The following is a 17,394-nucleotide window of genomic DNA, read 5'->3' as shown; positions in this document are numbered from 1 at the left end:
TCTGCTCTGATCTTTATGAATTCTTTCCCTCTACTAACTTTGGGTTTTGTTTGTTCTTCTTTCTCTAGTTCCTTTAGGTGTAACGTTAGATTGTTTATTTGAGATGTTTCTTGTTTCGTGAGCTAGGCTTGTATTGCTATAAACTTCCCTCTTAGAACTGCTTTTGCTGCATCCCAAGGGCTTTGGATCATCGTGTTTTCATTGTCATTTGTCTCTAGGTATTTTTTGATTTCCTCTTTGATTTCTTCAGCGATCTCTTGGTTATTTAGTAATGTATTGTTTAGCCTCCATGTGTTTGTGTTTTTTACGTTTTTTTCCCCTCTAACTGACTTCTAATCTCATAGTGTTGTGGTCAGAAAAGATGCTTGATATGATTTCAATTTTCTTAAATTTACTGAGGCTTGATTTGTGACCCAAGATGTGATCTATTCTGGAGAATGTTCCGTGTGCACTTGAGAAGAAAGTGTAATCTGCTGTTTTGGGATGGAATGTCCTATAAATATCAATTAAATCTATCTGGTCTATTGTGTCATTTAAAGCTTCTATTTCCTTATTAATTTTCTGTTTGGATGATATGTCCATTGGTGTGAGGTGTTAAAGTCCCCCACTAGTGTTGTGTTACTGTTGATTCCCTCTTTTAGAGCTGTTAGCAGTTACCTTATGTATTGAGGTGCTCCTATGTTGGGTGCATATAATTGTTATATCTTCTTCTTGGATTGATCCCTTGATCATTATGTAGTGTCCTTCTTTCCCTCTTGTAACATTCTTTATTTTAAAGTTTATTTTACCTGATATGAGTACTGGTACTCCAGCTTTCTTTTGATTTCCATTTGCATGGAGTAGCTTTTTCCATCCCTTCACTTTCAGTCTGTATGTGTCCCTAGGTCTGAAGTGGGTCTCTTGTAGACAGCGTATATATGCGTCTTGTTTTTATATCCATTCAGTGACCCTGTGTCTTTTGGTTGGAGCATTTAATCCATTCACGTTTAAGGTAATTATCGATATTTATGTTCCTATGACCATTTTCTTAATTGTTTTGTGTTTGTTTTTGTAGGTCCTTTTCTTCTCTTGTGTTTCCCACTTAGAGAAGTTCCTTTAACATTTGTTGTAGAGTTGGTTTGGTGGTGCTGAATTCTCTTAGCTTTTGCTTGTCTGTAAAGCTTTTGATTTCTCCATCAAATCTGAATGAGATCCTTGCCGGGTAGAGTAATCTTGCTTGTAGGTTCTTCCCTTTCATCACTTTAAATACGTCATGCCACTCCCTTCTGGCTTGTAGAGTTTCTGCTGAGAAATCAGCTGTTAATCTTATGGGCGTTCCCTTGTATGTTATTTGCCATTTTTCCCTTGCTGCTTTCAATAATTTTTCTTTGTCTTTAATTTTTGCAAATTTGGTTACTATGTGTCTCAGCGTGTTTCTCCTTGGGTTTATCCTGTATGGGACTCTCTGTGCCTCCTGGACTTGGGTGGCTATTTCCTTTCTTATGTTAGGAAAGTTTTTGACTATAATCTTTTCAAATATTTTCTCCGGTCCTTTCTCTCTCTTCTCCTTCTGGGACCCCCCCATAATGCGAATTTGTTATGTTTAATGTTGTCCCAGAGGTCTCTTAGGCTGTCTTCATTTCTTTTCATTCTTTGTTCTTTATTCTCTTCTGCAGCAGTGAATTCCACCATTCTGTCTTCCAGTTCACTTATCCGTTCTTCTGCCTCAGTTATTCTGCTATTGATTCCTTCTAGTGTAGTTTACATTTCAGTTATTGTATTGTTCATCTCTGTTTGTTTGTTCTTTAATTCTTCTAGATCTTTGTTAAACATTTCTTGCATCTTCTCGATCTTTGCCTCCATTCTTTTTCCGAGGTCCTGGATCATCTTCACTATCATTATTCTGAATTTTTTTTCTGGAAAGTTGCCTATCTCCAATTTATTTAGTTTTTTTCTGGGGTTTTATCTTGTTCCTTCATCTGGTACATAGCCCTCTGCCTTTTCATCTTGTCTCTCTTTCTGTGAATGTGGTTTTTGTTCCACAGGCTGCAGGATTGTAGTTCTTCTTGCTTCTGCTGTCTGCCCTCTAAGGCTTCTTGACTGGAATTTTCTTCTTTCGATTGTAATGGTGTAGTCATCGGAGAAAGGCAGAAGGCAGACTGGAACATCTAAGGCAGCAACACTAACATTTTTCTGGCCTTTTAAAAGTATTTACAAAGAGGCTTTCAGAAGATGCTTAGAACACATAACTGCAGTGCTGAAAAGACGAAGAAATCACAAAATTTTCTCTGCTTTTGCATCTGTTTTCTTAACTCCTGGGAATCACCAACGTTTGTCCAGTGTATTTCAGCTGTGATTTACTGAAGCCTCTCACCACAGCAATGGGTTAACCCCGAACTTTGTCTCAGAAGCTCTCTCTTTTCCCTTGTTGACGTTCCCGGCTTCGTTGGAATCTCCGATTACTGTAGCTTTGCAGTATAGTCTGAAGTCAGGGAGCATGATTCCTCCAGCTCTGTTTTTCTTTCTGAAGATTGTTTTGGCTATTCTGGGTCTTTTGTGGCTCCATACAAATTTAAAAATCTTTTGTTCTAGTTCTGTGAAAAATGCCATTGGTAATTTGATAGAGATTGTGTTGAAACTGTAGACTGCCTTGGATAGTATGGTCATTTTAACAATATTGATTCTTCCAATGCAAGAACATGGTATACCTTTCCATCTGTTTGTGACGTCTTCAATTTCTTTCATTAGCATCTTATAGTTTTTAGAGTACAGGTGTTTTGCCTCCTTAGGTAGGTTTACTCCTAGGTATTTTATTCTTTTTTGATGTGATGGTAAATGCGATTGTTCTTTTAATTTCTCTTTTTGATATTTCGTTGATAGTGCATAGAAATGAAATAGATTTCTGTATATTAATTTTGTATCCAGTAATCTTATTGAATTCACTGATGAGTGCTAGTAGTTCTCTGGTAACGTCTTTAGGGTTTTCTATGTATAGCATAATGTCATCTGAAAACAGTGACAATTTTACTTCTTCTTTTCCAATTTGGGTTCATTTTATTTCTTCTTCTTCTCTGATTGCTGTGGCTAGGAATTCCAAAACCATGTTGAATTAAAGTGGCAAGAGTGGGCATCCTTGTCTTGTTCCCAACCTTAGAAGGTATGCTTTCAGCTTTTCACCATTGAGTATGATGTTAGCTGTGGGTCACGCAGTTTTAATAAAAAATGTGGACAGATCCCAAGTACTCATTACCCAAAGTTCCCAAAAGGCTAATATCTTGCAAAAGCATAGTATAATATCACAACCAGGATATTGACACTGACACAATTAAGATACAGAATATTTCCATCACTACAAGGAATATTTCCATCCTTTTATAGCAATTTCCCTCATACCCTACTCCTCACTGCCATATTAACCTCTGCCAACTACTAATGTGTTCTACATTTCCATAATTTTGTCATTTCAAGAATTTTATATAAATGGAATTATATAGTATGTAACCTAATAGGATTGGCTTTTCACTCATAATAGAATTCTCCAAATATTCATTGGGTTATTGTACATACCATTAGTTCATTCCTTTTTATTGCTGAGGAATACTCCACGGCATGAATGTGTCAGTTTGTTTAATCATTCACCCACTGAAGGATGTTGGGGTTGTTTCTATTTTGGGTTATTATGAACAAAGCTGCTATAAACATTCACATACAAATTTTTGTGTGAATATAAGGTTCCATTTCTCTGGGATAAATGCTTAAGAGTACAGTTTCTGGGTTGTATGGTATTGCATGTTAAGCTTTTTAAAAGAAAATTCCAAACTGTTCTCCAGGTTGCTGTACTTTTTTACATATTCTTCAGCAACAGATGAGTTTCTCGGCATCCTCAGCATTTGGTGTTGTTGCAACTTTTTATTTAGTTATTCTGACAGGTATAAAATAGTAAGTCACTGTGGTTTCAATTTGCATTTCCCTAATGACTAAAATGATGTTGAAGATCTTTTCACCTGCTTATCTGCCATTTTTATATATTTTTTGGTGAAAATATCTCTTGTTTAGCCTATTTACTAATTGTATTGATTTTGCACTGCTGAGTTTTGAAAGTTCTTAATACATTTTGGAAACTAGTCCTTTGTTGGAAATGTGGCTTGTAAATACTTTCTCCCAGTCTGTAGTATGCCTTTTCATTCTAATCACAGGGTCATTCATAGAATGTAAGTTTAAAATTTTGATCCAAATCCAAATGATCAATTTTTACCTTTATGGATCATACTTTTTGTGTCAAATCTCTTTGCCTAGCCCTAGATTTTTACAGTTTTACATTTTACATTTAAGTCTTGAACAGTTTTGAGTTAATTTTTTAATACAGTGTGAGGTTTGAGCAGAGGTTTATTTTTTTGCCTTTGCATGTCCAAATGCTCCAATATCAATTGGTGAAAAGGCTGTCTTTCCTCCATTGAATTGCTTTTACACATCTGTCAAATGTCAGTGGGCATACCTCTGTGGTTCTACTTCTGGGCTCTCTATTTTGTTCCACTGATCACTTTATTCCTCCAGCAATACTACACAGTCTTGATTACTGAAGCTATATAGTAGGTCTTAAAACTGCAAAGAGTGATTCCTCTTTTTCAAAATAGTTTTAGCTATTCTAAGTCTACTGTCTTTCCATATAAATTTTGGAATAATCTTGTATATACTAATAAAAAATTTTGCTGGAATTATTTAATTACATTAAACCTGTATATTAATTTGGGGACAACTGACATATTTACTAAGTTGTCTTCCAGTTCATGAACACAGTATGTCTCTCCACTTATTTAGGTCATCCTTGATTTCCTTCATTGGCATTTAAAATGTTTCAGCATACAAGTACTTTACAACTATTTACAGAGCAACTCTCTAGGAAAATGACCTTTAGACTAGCAGAAAGGATTTTCCATAACTAAAGAAATAAAGACGGAACCACAATGAGATGGGTAGGAGGGGTGGAGACATGGTATAATCAGGGCTCACACCCCCAGGATCAGTGACCCACAAATGGAAGGAATATCACAATTGTGGAGGCCTTTCCTCTATGAGGGAGAAGGGGTCTGAGCCCCGTGTGGGACTCCTCAGTCAACGGGACCTGCACCAGGAAGTAAAGCTCCCAGAATTCCTGGCTTTGGAAACCAGCAGCACCCATGTTCAGGAGAGCTGGAGGGCTACAGGAAACAGAGACTCTGCTCTTAAAGGACCCTGGAAAAATCTGAGATGCTCCAAGTCTCAGCACAAAGAGGCAGCAGTTAGAAGCCTGGAACAGATCCACTTGCTGATCTTGGAGAGTCCTCTGGAGAGGCAGGAGGCAAATGAGAGACCCCTGCTGATACAAAAGCTGGTAGCAGCCATTCTGGGAAACTTCTTCTACCCTAATAACACTAGGGTGGGCAAGCACCCTTTTAGAATCCTCCCTCTAGCCTATTAGTACCCAGAAACTGGCCCACCCTCCAGCTGGGTGGCACCATCTCTGAGCACTGCCCCCCCCACCATCTGGGGCCACCCAAACAGCCAATCAATCAGCATGCTATACTACATTAACAAACTGAAGAATAAAAACCATATGATTATCTCAGTAGATACATAAAAAGCTTTTGACAAAATTCAACATCCATTTATGATAAAAACTCTCAACAAAGTGGGTAAAAGGAAACATACCTCAACATAAAAAAGGCCATATATGACAAACCCACAGCTAACATCATACTCAGTGGTGAAAAGCTGAAAGCATTTCCTTTAAGATCAGGAACAACACAAGGATGCACACTCTTCTACTTTTATTCAACACAGTATTAGGAGTCCTAGCCACAGCAATGAGATAAGAAAAAGAAATAAAGGGAATCCAAATTGGAAAGGAAGAAGTAAAACTGTCACTGTTTGCAGATGACATGACACTAGATACAGAAAACCCAGAAGACACCACCAAAAAACTACTAGAACTAATAAGTGAATTCAGTAAAGTTGCAGGATACAAAATTAATAAACTAAACTCTGTTGTAATAACAAACCATTAAAAAGAGAAATTAAGTAAACAATCCCATTTACAAGTGCATCAAAAAAAATACAATACCTAGGAATAAATCTAACCGAAGAGGTAAAAGATTTGTACTCTGAAAACTATAAGACATTGATGAAAGAAACTGAAGATGACACAACAAATGGTAAAACATACCATTCTCAAAGACTGGAAGAATTAATATTGTTAAAATGACCACACTACCCAAGGCAATCTACAGATTCAGTGTGGTCCCTATCAAAATACCAATGACATTTTTCACAGAACTAAAACAAGTAATTCTACAATTTGTATGGAAACACGAAAGACCCTAAATAGCCAAAGCAATCTTGAGAAAGAACAAACTGAAGTATCACAATCTGTGATTTCAAACTATACTGCAAAGTTAACAGTAATCAAAACAGTATGACACTGGCACAAAAACAGACACACAGATCAATGGAACAGAATGGAGAGCCCAAAAATAAACCCATGCTTATATGATCAATTAATCTACAACAAAGGAAGCAAGAATATAAAATGAGGGGGAAAAACCCTTTTCATTAAATAGTGTTGGGAAAACTGGACAGCTACATGTAAAAGAATCACACTGGACTAGTTTCTCACATCACACACAAAAATAAACTCAAAATGGATTAAAGACTTAAATGTAAAACCTGAAACATAAAACTCCTAGAAGAAAGCAGGCAGCATGCTCTTTGACATCAGTCTCAGCAATATTTTTTTGGCTCTGTCTCCTCAATCAAGGGAAACAAAACCAAAAGTAAACAAATGGGATTGCATGAAACTAAAAAGTTTTTCCACAGTAAAGGAAACTAACAACAACAACAAACCAAAAGGGCAGCTCACTGAATGGGAGAAGATATCTGCATATGATGCACCTGATAAGGGGTTAATATCCAAAATATACAAAGAACTCATATAACTCAACATCAAAAAAACAAACAACTCAATTATAAAGTGGGCAGAGGACCTGGAATAGACATTTTTTCAAAGAAGATATGCAAATAGCCAACAGACACATGAAAAAAAGATGCTCAACATCACTAATCAGGGAAATGCAAATCAAAACCAAAACAGGATACCACCTCAGACCTGTGAGAATGGCTATCATCAAAAAAGACAAGAAATAACAAATGTTGGCAAGGATGTGAAGAAAAGGGAATCCTTGTGCACTATTGGTAGAACTGTAAATTGGTACAGGCACTCTGGAAAACAGTATGGAGGGTCTTCAAAAAATTAAAAATAGAACTGACACATGACCTGGCAATTTCACTTCTGGGTATTTACCCAAAGAAACAAAAAGACTAATTAGAAAATATATATACACCTCAATGTTCACTGCAGTATCATTTACAATAACCATGATATGGTAGCAACTTAAATGCCCATTGATAGAGATGAATAGATACAGAAAATGTGATCTATATACACAACAGAATATTACTCAGCCATAAAAAAGAATGAAATCTTGCCATTTGTGACAACATGAATGGATTGAGAGGTATTATGCTAGATGAAATAAGTCAGAGAAAGACAAATACCATATGGTCTCACTTATATGGGGAATAAAAAAACAAACAAACAAACCAAAAACAGACTCAGAGATACAAAGAACAGGTGGTTGCCAGAGGGGAGGAGGTTGGGGGTGAAAGAGATGAAGGGGATTAAGAGGTACAAACCTCCAGTTATAAAATAAATAAGCCATGGGATGTAATATATAGCATAAGGAATATGGTCAATAATATTGTAATAAATTTGTATAGGGACAAACGGTTACTAGACTCAATGTGGATCATTTCATAACGTATACAAATGTGAAATCACTGTGTAGTACATCTGAAACTGACATAATATTGAACATCAACTACATTTCAATTTTAAAAAGTTATGTTTACACTATACTGTAGTCTATTAAGCATGCAATAGCATTATGTCTAAAAAATCACTGTACACACTTTAAGTAAAAAATACTTTATTGCTAAAAAATGCTAACCATCATCTGAGCCTTCATCAAGTCATAATCTTTTTGCTGGTGGAGGGTTTGAAATATTGGGAAAATTACCAAAATGTGACATGGAGATACGAAGTAAGCAAATGCTGTTGGAAAGATGGCACCAACAAGAGTTACTAGATGCAGATTGCCACAAACCTTCACTTTGCAAAAACAAACAAACAAACAAAAACAAAATATCTGTGAAATGCAATAAAATGAGGTACGCCTATAGTTTTCCTTTTTGTACTGTCTTCGCCTGCTTTTGGTATATGTCATTTCCATTCTGCTACTTGCCCATATAAGTAACTTGCCAATATTCCTGTATGTGAAGTGAGTTTCTTACAGACAGTATATAGTTGAGTCACACTTTGTAATCCACACTGCCAATATCTGTCTTTTAATTGGTATATTTAGACCATTTACAGTTACTTTAATTATTGATACGTTAGGGTTGAAATCTATAATTTTATTTTTTGTTGTTTTGTTTGTTCTGTGTCTTTGTTTCTGGTTTATTTTTCCTGACTTCTTGTGGGTTACTGAAAAGCTTTTTAGAATTTTATTTTATCTATGGTGTTTTTGAGTATATCTCTCTGAATAGCTTTTTTAGTGGGTACTCTAAGTATTATATAAATATAACTTATCACAGTATACTGGTGTCATCATTTTACCAATTCAAGTGAGATGTGGAAACCTTACCTCCATTAATGTCCCTCTACCCTCCCCTGTTTACATTATAAATTGTCTCAAATATGTTTTCTACATACATTTAGATCCACATCAAACAGTATTATAATTTTGCTTCAACTGTCAAACATAATTTGGAAGACGTAGGATAAGAAGGAAAGTCTACTGTATTTACCCATAATTTTGCTTACCATGATCTTATGTTCCAAGGTTCTTTCTTTTATCATTTTCCTTCTGTCTAAAGAACTTCTCTTAGCCATTTTTTTAGGGCAGGTCTGCTGGCCACAAATTCTCTTACTTTTCCTTTATCTGAAAATGTGTTGACTTCTCCTTCATTGCTGAAAGATATTTTCACTGGATAAAGGATTCTGGATTGAAAGTTCTTTCCATCCAGCACGTGAAAAATGTGGCAGCTCCTTCTGCCTCTACGGTTTCTGATGAGAAATCCAGTGTTCTTGAATAGTTTTACCCCTACTGGTAAGGGGACTTCAAGATTTTTATTTTGTAGTCTTTAGTTTCCAGAAGTTTGACTATGAGTGTTTGGTTTGGATTTGAGTTTATTCTGTTTAGGGTTTGCTCCACTTTTAATCTGCAGGTCTGTCTTTTGCCAAATTTGGGGGGTTTTGGGCCATCATATGTTTGAGTACTTTTTCAGCTCCACCCACTTTTCTGCTTCTGGTACTCCAATCATATCAGTGTTAGATATTCTGTTATAACCACAGGTCCCTAGAGTTCTGTTCTGTTTTGCTTGTTTTTCTCAGTTTATTTCCTTTTGTTGTTGAAAACAGGTAATTTTTATCGTCTATCTTCAAGGTCATTGATTCTTTCCTCTGTCTCCTCTCTTCTGCTGTTGAGCTCATCCACTGACTCTTTTTTATTTTGGCTATTATAATTTTCCGTTTTAAAATTTCCATTTGGTTCTTCTTTATTCTATTTCTATAGTTCTATTTCTTCGCTGAGACTCTATTTTTCAGTTGTTTCAAGCATGTTCGTAAGTATTCACTAAAGGCTTTTTATGATGATTGTTAAATTCTTTTGTCAGATAATTCCAACATCTCTGTCATCACACTGGCATTTACTGATCCTCTTTTCATTCAGTTAGATCTTCTCGATTCTTGGTTTGATATGTGATTTTTGTTTGAAACCTAGACATTTTGGGTATTATGAGACACTGGATCTTATTTAAACCTTTTCTTTTATGTGGATTCCTCTTATGTAGGCAGGGGGAGGGAAGTGAGACACCTTCTCATTACTGGCAGGTGAGGTGAAAGTCCAGGATTCCAAGGGGGCCTTCACTGACACCTGAGGAGGGGTTTCCTCATTATGGACAGGCAAAGGTGGGACTTTCAGCTCTCCACTATACCTCTACTGGTATCTCCTTGACTGGGAGGGTTACAAGTGCCTCATTACTGTTTCCAGTAATGTGGTCTCCACTGATAACAGCAGGGGATGGGACCTCATTAACAGCCAGTGGGGATGAAAGTCCCAAGTCTCCACTCCACCTTCCCTGACACCACCCCAGGAGAGAAGTTGGGGCACATCATTATAGCCTGGTAAGGGCGAAGTCTAGGCCTTTGCTGTTGTGAGTCAGGGTGGAGCCATGTTTTCTCTGTTGTGTTTGGCTGTAGTAGAAAGTTATTTTCTAAAAGTTTCTATCGTGCTAAATAAGCTGCCTCTCTTGTGGTCCTGTGGCTAAAAAGCAGGTTTTTGGGGAGCATTTTTTTGTCTGTCCCATTCATGATTCTGGGTTGTTGGCTTTGTCAGTTCCTCTTCTGGGAAATATGAGGCAAAAAAAGAAAATGCAGGGAACTCACCACCATGTCATTCTTTGGATCCTTAGCTCCCTACCTGCTCTGCCACCTTGTCTCCATCTTCAGTCTTCCTATATTTGTTTTGTACATAATGTCCAGGTTTTTTAGTTGCACTTGGCAGGAAGGAATAGGGAAAAAAATATGTCTACTCCATCTTCCCAGATTTATTCTCACATAATCAATAAACAACATTAAAAAGTAATACATGTGAGATTTCCACTGTTAACAAAAGGGATCGTGGGTTTCTAAATTCTGAGAAACACTGATTTAGAGATTTCCTTCTAACTCATTAATAAGCAAGTAACACTTATTTAACCATAAATCTGCCTAAAATCTTCTAATCTTAAAAATCAAACAGCTTTTAAAATAGTTTTCTAAAATCAAGACTCCTTTCATATCTGTCTACTATCACTGTCCAAAAATATCTTTTTTTTCCTTTTGGGATGGCTTATTTTTAGTAAAAAGATATTGAGTCCTGGGTGTTTTCTTGTTTAGTTTTAAATACAGAACATACTTCACACACTAGCAAACCAAGTCATGTTCATAATTTAAATTTTTCTAATGTGAGATGGAAAGAGAACAGTCTACACAAATACTTAATTACACAAAGCCCCAATCCATCATATATTTTTATCTAGTGACCTTTTTAGAATGCATAATATATTTAAAGCTACTAATGCAAAAAAACAAAACCCAAAAAACCAGGAATACGCAATTTCTGATCACAATAATATACACAAATGTTAATAAAATTGTGCTAAACTTTTAATGAGGCAATCTTTTTAAAAGAAACCATATCCAAACACATAAGCCTGATATATAGTTCATTATTGCTATAATAAATAACTTTATATATTAATAAACATCTTGAATTTACAAAGTCATTTTCATCTGACAATACATTAAAAAAATACCCTTTAGCATATTTACACTAAGCAAAATGAACATATAAAGACAATGGGATTTTCCAGAGTAATAAAAGACATTTTTACTAGTAGCCTAGTTATTATGAGAAATTAGCCACTTTTTACTCTGTTGAGCAAAACTGCTCTAAATTCTAGAGGACAGAGCAACATCAAAGTAAATAAATAACTATTTTTAATATATCTAATAGTGAAATGAAAAGTTGACATGACATGCAAAACTGCTCCTTAGTCTCAAATATGGGACTGAAAATAGACATGTTTATAAACTATAAATTCTTCTGAAGTCTAAGTAATGGACCAGTGAACTTTTCAGCTCATTAAAGAAGTCTGAACTCCTACAAATAAATGAGACATGCTTTCAATTCTATTTCCCTTTACCCAAAACTTATTTTGTTCCAGTAACAGATAGATCAATGTTAACTTTATACAAACAGTATTACCACTAGAGCAGCCTAAATAGGACATATATGATATCTAAGGCTTAATGCCATTCAAGTTGTGATTACTGACAAGTTAGCAAATACCCTGTCAATTATTTTGGTATACAAAAAAACTGTCAGCTAATTTTTCCTTTTAAGGAAATAAATTTTTAAGAAATACAGACCCGCCTTTCAGGAAAATGTTCTTAGTTTTGAAATCATACAATTAGGCAACTGAGCCAATAGTCATACAGTTAAAAACTGAAGGTTTTATGGAAGATCTAAAATGAACTTTCTAAAAAGAAGTGAATAATATGTTTCTCCCTCTCTAATAAAAGTTATGACATATTATAAAAGAATGAAAAGCTTAAATTAACTATAGCTAGAGTTGTGAGTAGTTTTTAAAAAGATATATATATATTAGGACTAAGATTTTTCACAATTTATTACTACACTAAAAAATACACTTAAACAGGAAAAACTTTTATTATCTCTCTATTACTTAACAAAGGCCAGCTGAATTAATGCATTAAAGCTTATGTTAGTAGCCTATGGAAATCTAAACAATTTCACATATACCATCTTTCTTAAACTTTGGTATCTACATTTATTTACTTGGGTGAAATAATGTTTTAAAAATTACACTGGCCAATGCCAAGATTAAAGGCTGTAAATGTAAATACTCATGCTAAGAAAATATGCTTATGAATCTTACTATATATTGAAAATCTGCAGTCATGAATTTACCTTATCAGCTTTCAACTTTCTAAGGAAAGATGGATTGTCATATCCCTTTGCTTGCCTTGCCTCTTGCAAATGGTTGATCATCCACACATTTTTTCTCTGCTTTGCCAAATCAAGTGCTGATTCACCCTGATAATATAAGCAGAAGAAATTCACGTTAAAAAAAATGAAAGGAAAAGCAGAATATTTTCGTTACGAACTTTTAAAGCACTTCCACAAAAATAAATTGACTGCAGTATTAGTTCATTAACATTGTTTTTACATTTGGCAAAGTCAATTACTAAAAGACTCTAAATCATATATTACTTATACCTTCCCATTCAAGGTACAATCAGAAAATGTATTTATACCTCTTATTCTATAGATTCTATATTTGCTTGCATTTTAACTTAGAGAGTAATCAAAAAGTAGGTATTTTAGCACCTGCTGGATCAGAGGCTACCATTAAGTTTATCCAGTTATTTCATATTCTTTAAGGGTTTCATTAGTAATAGTTACTGCTACAAACCATCCTGCTGTAATACCAAACTGCCAGAAATCTCTCAGTTTAATTTCAGTGATGAACGAAGTCTGAAGAAAAGAACAGGGAAGAAAAAGAAAAGTCAACTTCCACTTCTACTGTTATATTGGTATTCTTGATCATGTTAAATTCATTCACCCATCCAGAAATTTCCAAAGAGAACACGGGTAGTAACAAAAAATGGTTAATCTTACATTATAGACTTGTAGCTCCCTTTAACTGCAAGAAAAAGAATTCCAAAGAGTATAACAGAACTAAAATGTTTTAAAGGCAGTAAGAAACAAGAAATGAGTGTCCCCAATTCTAGATCTATGCTTCTTTTTGCCTTTATTAATTTAAAATCTTATTTCTCCTTTTTCAAGTTAGATACCTACATTTTTATTCTATTTAATATTCTCCACTCTTTATATCCTTCCTTAAACAGAAAAGTAAAATTAATAATTTTGTTTACCAAAATTTCAAGAATTATGGATGAATATTCAAAATTACTTTAAAAAAGAAAAAAACATGTTAAAATTTTATTTTAAAAAACTGGATGAAAATAAAGAAATAAGGAGCCTTGGGTTCCTTACTTATGAGGGATAATTATTAATCAAGTATGGAGTACAATTTAATTTAAAAAAAAAACACTGAAAAATAAAAAGAACCAAACAACAAAATAAACACACCACTACCACCAAGAGCAACAACAATAACAACACAACAATAAAAACAAAAAGCCTAACCAATCCTTTAATAAAAAGATCAATAGTATTTAATAAGAAATGGGCTAATCTAGGTGGGTCTTCCACAAATAGGGATATTTGTTTTAAAATATCTCCTTACCTATTCCAAAATTCTATGTCACCTAGGTTGTCAGAACCAGCTAATTAATCCAAACTAAAAGATTACCTGAATAAAAGCAATCCCTTGGGTAACAACTCCCAGAGAATATCCTGCAGTTGCCTCGGTCCAGCTGAGCATCCCTTCCACTAGAGGGCCATGTGACACCTAAGGATTGCCTAGATAAAAAGATGGAGGGAGCTTTAAGCAATCTTTCAACTACTCCTCTAGTCATCTGACTACTTTTATACAGTTCTTTTATTCAGCTGGTAAAATAAACAAGCAATTAATTTAAAGAATTATACTAAAACCAGGGTTCCAAGTCAAGTCTATATTTAAACACTCCATGTGTCAGCCAAAATAGTAAATTATAATAACAACAGCAGTAATAACAAGAATCATGGAGTATTTATAGACTATGTAACTAACTGGTAATAAAAGAAATTCTTCAGGGGTTTGGTGTGATAAACATTATGGAACGTGGCAGGTGGAAGATCACTTTTTGCCTAAGTGAGGTGGAAATTCATTATTAAAACTAAGGAAAATTATTCCTTGGAGACCATCTAGGTGGGGTACTTAAGAGATATTTTCTGAAAATAGTTTCTTACCTCTTTTCAAGAAACTATATAAGCGTTTTTCAATATATTAATTAACAAAGCTCAGTAATTTTATATTTTGCACAAGCTAAAAGTTACGTCCTTTGATAACTTTAGAAAGAAAAATCATAAATGCGTAGGCAGCACTCGGATTAACTGCCCTCCCCAAACTCAATTCATCTAAACTTATCAACCAAAAGCATGTGCAAGGGGGTGAAATATTCTTTAAATTCACAAATGAGATGCTACCATGAAAAGGGATTACTGCATAGGTCATTTTTCTTAAAGTCTTAGTATCCCAAATCACTCCCCCTCCTCACTGTTATTACTTCAGAAGATATGAATTTATTCTATGTAACCAGTATCTGGGGCCATGGTTTTTGAACTAATTTAAGTCATGTCTGATGAAAAGCCATTGACTCTCTCCCCAGAAAAGTGCTGATACTTTATTTATAACAATTTCAGAAGTCCATGGACCCACCCCCTAACCAAAATCCACTGCTGGGTCCCAGATTAAGAACCTCTAATCAAGGGTTTATGGCCATTCCTAATCCTTCTAAGGATCAAAGTAGTCATTTTAAAGTCACCTATCATTTAATATTTATTGTCTGTAAGATAAGTGCTTATTTTGATAAAATAATCATTTGTTTATATATTAAAAGAATTGAATCCCTTACTCAAATAACTAATTTACAAGGATATCAAGACAGATTTCTAAGAAACTTAAGCTTAATTTTATTTAGGAAATAGCTATTTTAGAAGAAATAGGGCCAATTAATAAATATTATAACTAAATATAATTTTTCATATTCTTTAAAGAATGTAACTTTTACTAGCTATTAAAGCCATATCCAGATTTACAGGCTCCATCTTGGTACAATTTATGGTTATCAACCAGATTTTCTTTCTCAAGACTTAAAATGAAAAATGGAAAAATACACAGCTATGAATCGACTTTATCAAATTCTAGGACAAAAAATCTAGGTTGGTTGTTTTTTATTTATTTATGAATTTTTCACTTTCAAAATTAAGTTTACTTAATTAGCTTGACATTCCACATAGCTAAAACGCACCACCTCAAATTATATATGACTAAAACAGAACCAATTTCTATTGCCTTCACTCCCAAAAAAGTCTGTTTCCTTCCATCTTCACAACTTCAATACATATCACAAGACACTCAGTTATTCAAACCAAAACCTAAGTCATCGATGTTTTTTTCTTTCACCTTCATTTCTAATCTACCTTTTCTTTTCTACTCTAAACTATCATTTCCAAATCCATTCATTTCACTCCATCACTACTTCTACAATCATAGGCTAAACTAACATCATCACTTGCCTGATTTATTATGAGAGCCTAACTGATCTTCATCTATCCCTTCCATTTTCTTTTCTTTTTTTTTTTTTTGCGGTACACTGTTGTGGCCTCTCCCGTTGTGGAGCACAGGCTCCGGACGCGCAGGCTCTGCGGCCACGGCTCACGGCCCCAGCCGATCTGCGGCATGTGGGATCTTCCCGGACTGGGGCACAAACCCGTGTCCCCTGCATCGGCAGGCAGACTCTCAACCACTGCGCCACCAGGGAAGCCCCTTTCCATTTTCTTAATTCTTCAATACATTCTTCAAATACCAAAGTAATTTTTAAAAAAATATTAAAAACACAAAGATTATATAACCATTCTACATAAATCCTTCCAACTATTTCTCATGACTGAGAATACAATTAAAGTTCCTTATCATGGCCTTGTACCTGTCTCTCTCTCTCAGTGTCTCACTGCTTGGTCAAAGCTGTCATTTCTACACCTCTAACATGGTAAGCTTATTCCTGGCCTTGGGCCTTGCATGTGTAGGTTCCTCTACATCAGGGGTCCCCAACCCCCAGACCAGTACTGGTCTGTGGCCTGTTAGGAACCGGGCCGCACAGCAGGTAGTGAGCGGCAGGCAAGCGAGTCAAGTTTCATCTGTATTTACAGCCGCTCTCCATCGCTTGCATTACCGCCTGAGCTCCGCCTCCTGTCAGCATTATGGTGAGCTGTAGAATTATTTCATTATATATTACAATGTAATAATAATAAAAATAAAGTGCACAATAAACATAATGCGCTTGAATTACATTTATTGCCCCCCACCCCAGTCCGTGGAAAAATTGTCTTCCACAAAACTGTTCACTGGTGCCAAAAAGGTTGGGGACCACTGTTCTATGTGGAAAGGTTTTTCCCATGTATCTTTGCATAACTGATCCCTTATCAGACAAGTCTGAAAGCAAATGTCATCTCAGAGGCATTCACAAATCACTCTCACCTGATGTGGCCCCCTTATCCCTCGTCATGACCACTTTTGCCTATGTGTATGTGTTTTTAATTTATTTATTGTCCATTTCCTCAATACAGTATAAGTTCTGAGAGAATAAGGACTTCATCTATCTTAAACACTGACTCCCCAGCATTAAACAAATATCTGTTGAATGAATGAATGGTTTCCACTAGAAGGTGATGACTAGACTTCAGTATATTAGGAATCAGCCAGATTCCAGTAGCAAAGGTATTTGATACTTATTTCGTCCTTTTAATTACATTAAAAGTACATTTTTAAACAAAAATCTACTTTTACACCAGTGTGGTTAAAAAAGATTAATTTTACTCTGAAAGTATAAATGTTCCCTGAGCAACTGAAGCAACTCCTTTAGACTTTATTTCCTTTAAAAACAATGTCACTCTAAATAAGTCAAACAGAGAAAAACAAATACCATATGATATCACTTATATGTGGGATCAAAAAAAAAATAAACAAACAACAACAACAACAAAACTCGAGCTCATAAATACAGAGAACAGATTGGTGATTGCCAGA

The 17,394-nt window shown here is 35.1% G+C and overlaps 1 protein-coding gene across 2 annotated transcripts in view; it reads right to left on the bottom strand.

The window, feature by feature from the left end:
- The window catches only part of ZDHHC17 (zinc finger DHHC-type palmitoyltransferase 17), a 136,365-nt gene that overhangs the window by 58,893 nt on the left and 60,078 nt on the right, over positions 1-17,394 (bottom strand). For both annotated transcript variants that reach the window (XM_033431317.2, XM_004271574.4), the window contains exon 8: positions 12,609-12,734. In XM_033431317.2, the coding sequence (XP_033287208.1) occupies positions 12,609-12,734 (126 nt within the window). The remainder of the gene's footprint in view (positions 1-12,608; positions 12,735-17,394) is intronic.

Source organism: Orcinus orca, chromosome 11 (assembly GCF_937001465.1).
Source record: "Orcinus orca chromosome 11, mOrcOrc1.1, whole genome shotgun sequence".
NCBI lineage: Eukaryota > Metazoa > Chordata > Mammalia > Artiodactyla > Delphinidae > Orcinus > Orcinus orca.
This window is presented reverse-complemented; position numbering and strand designations above follow the sequence as displayed.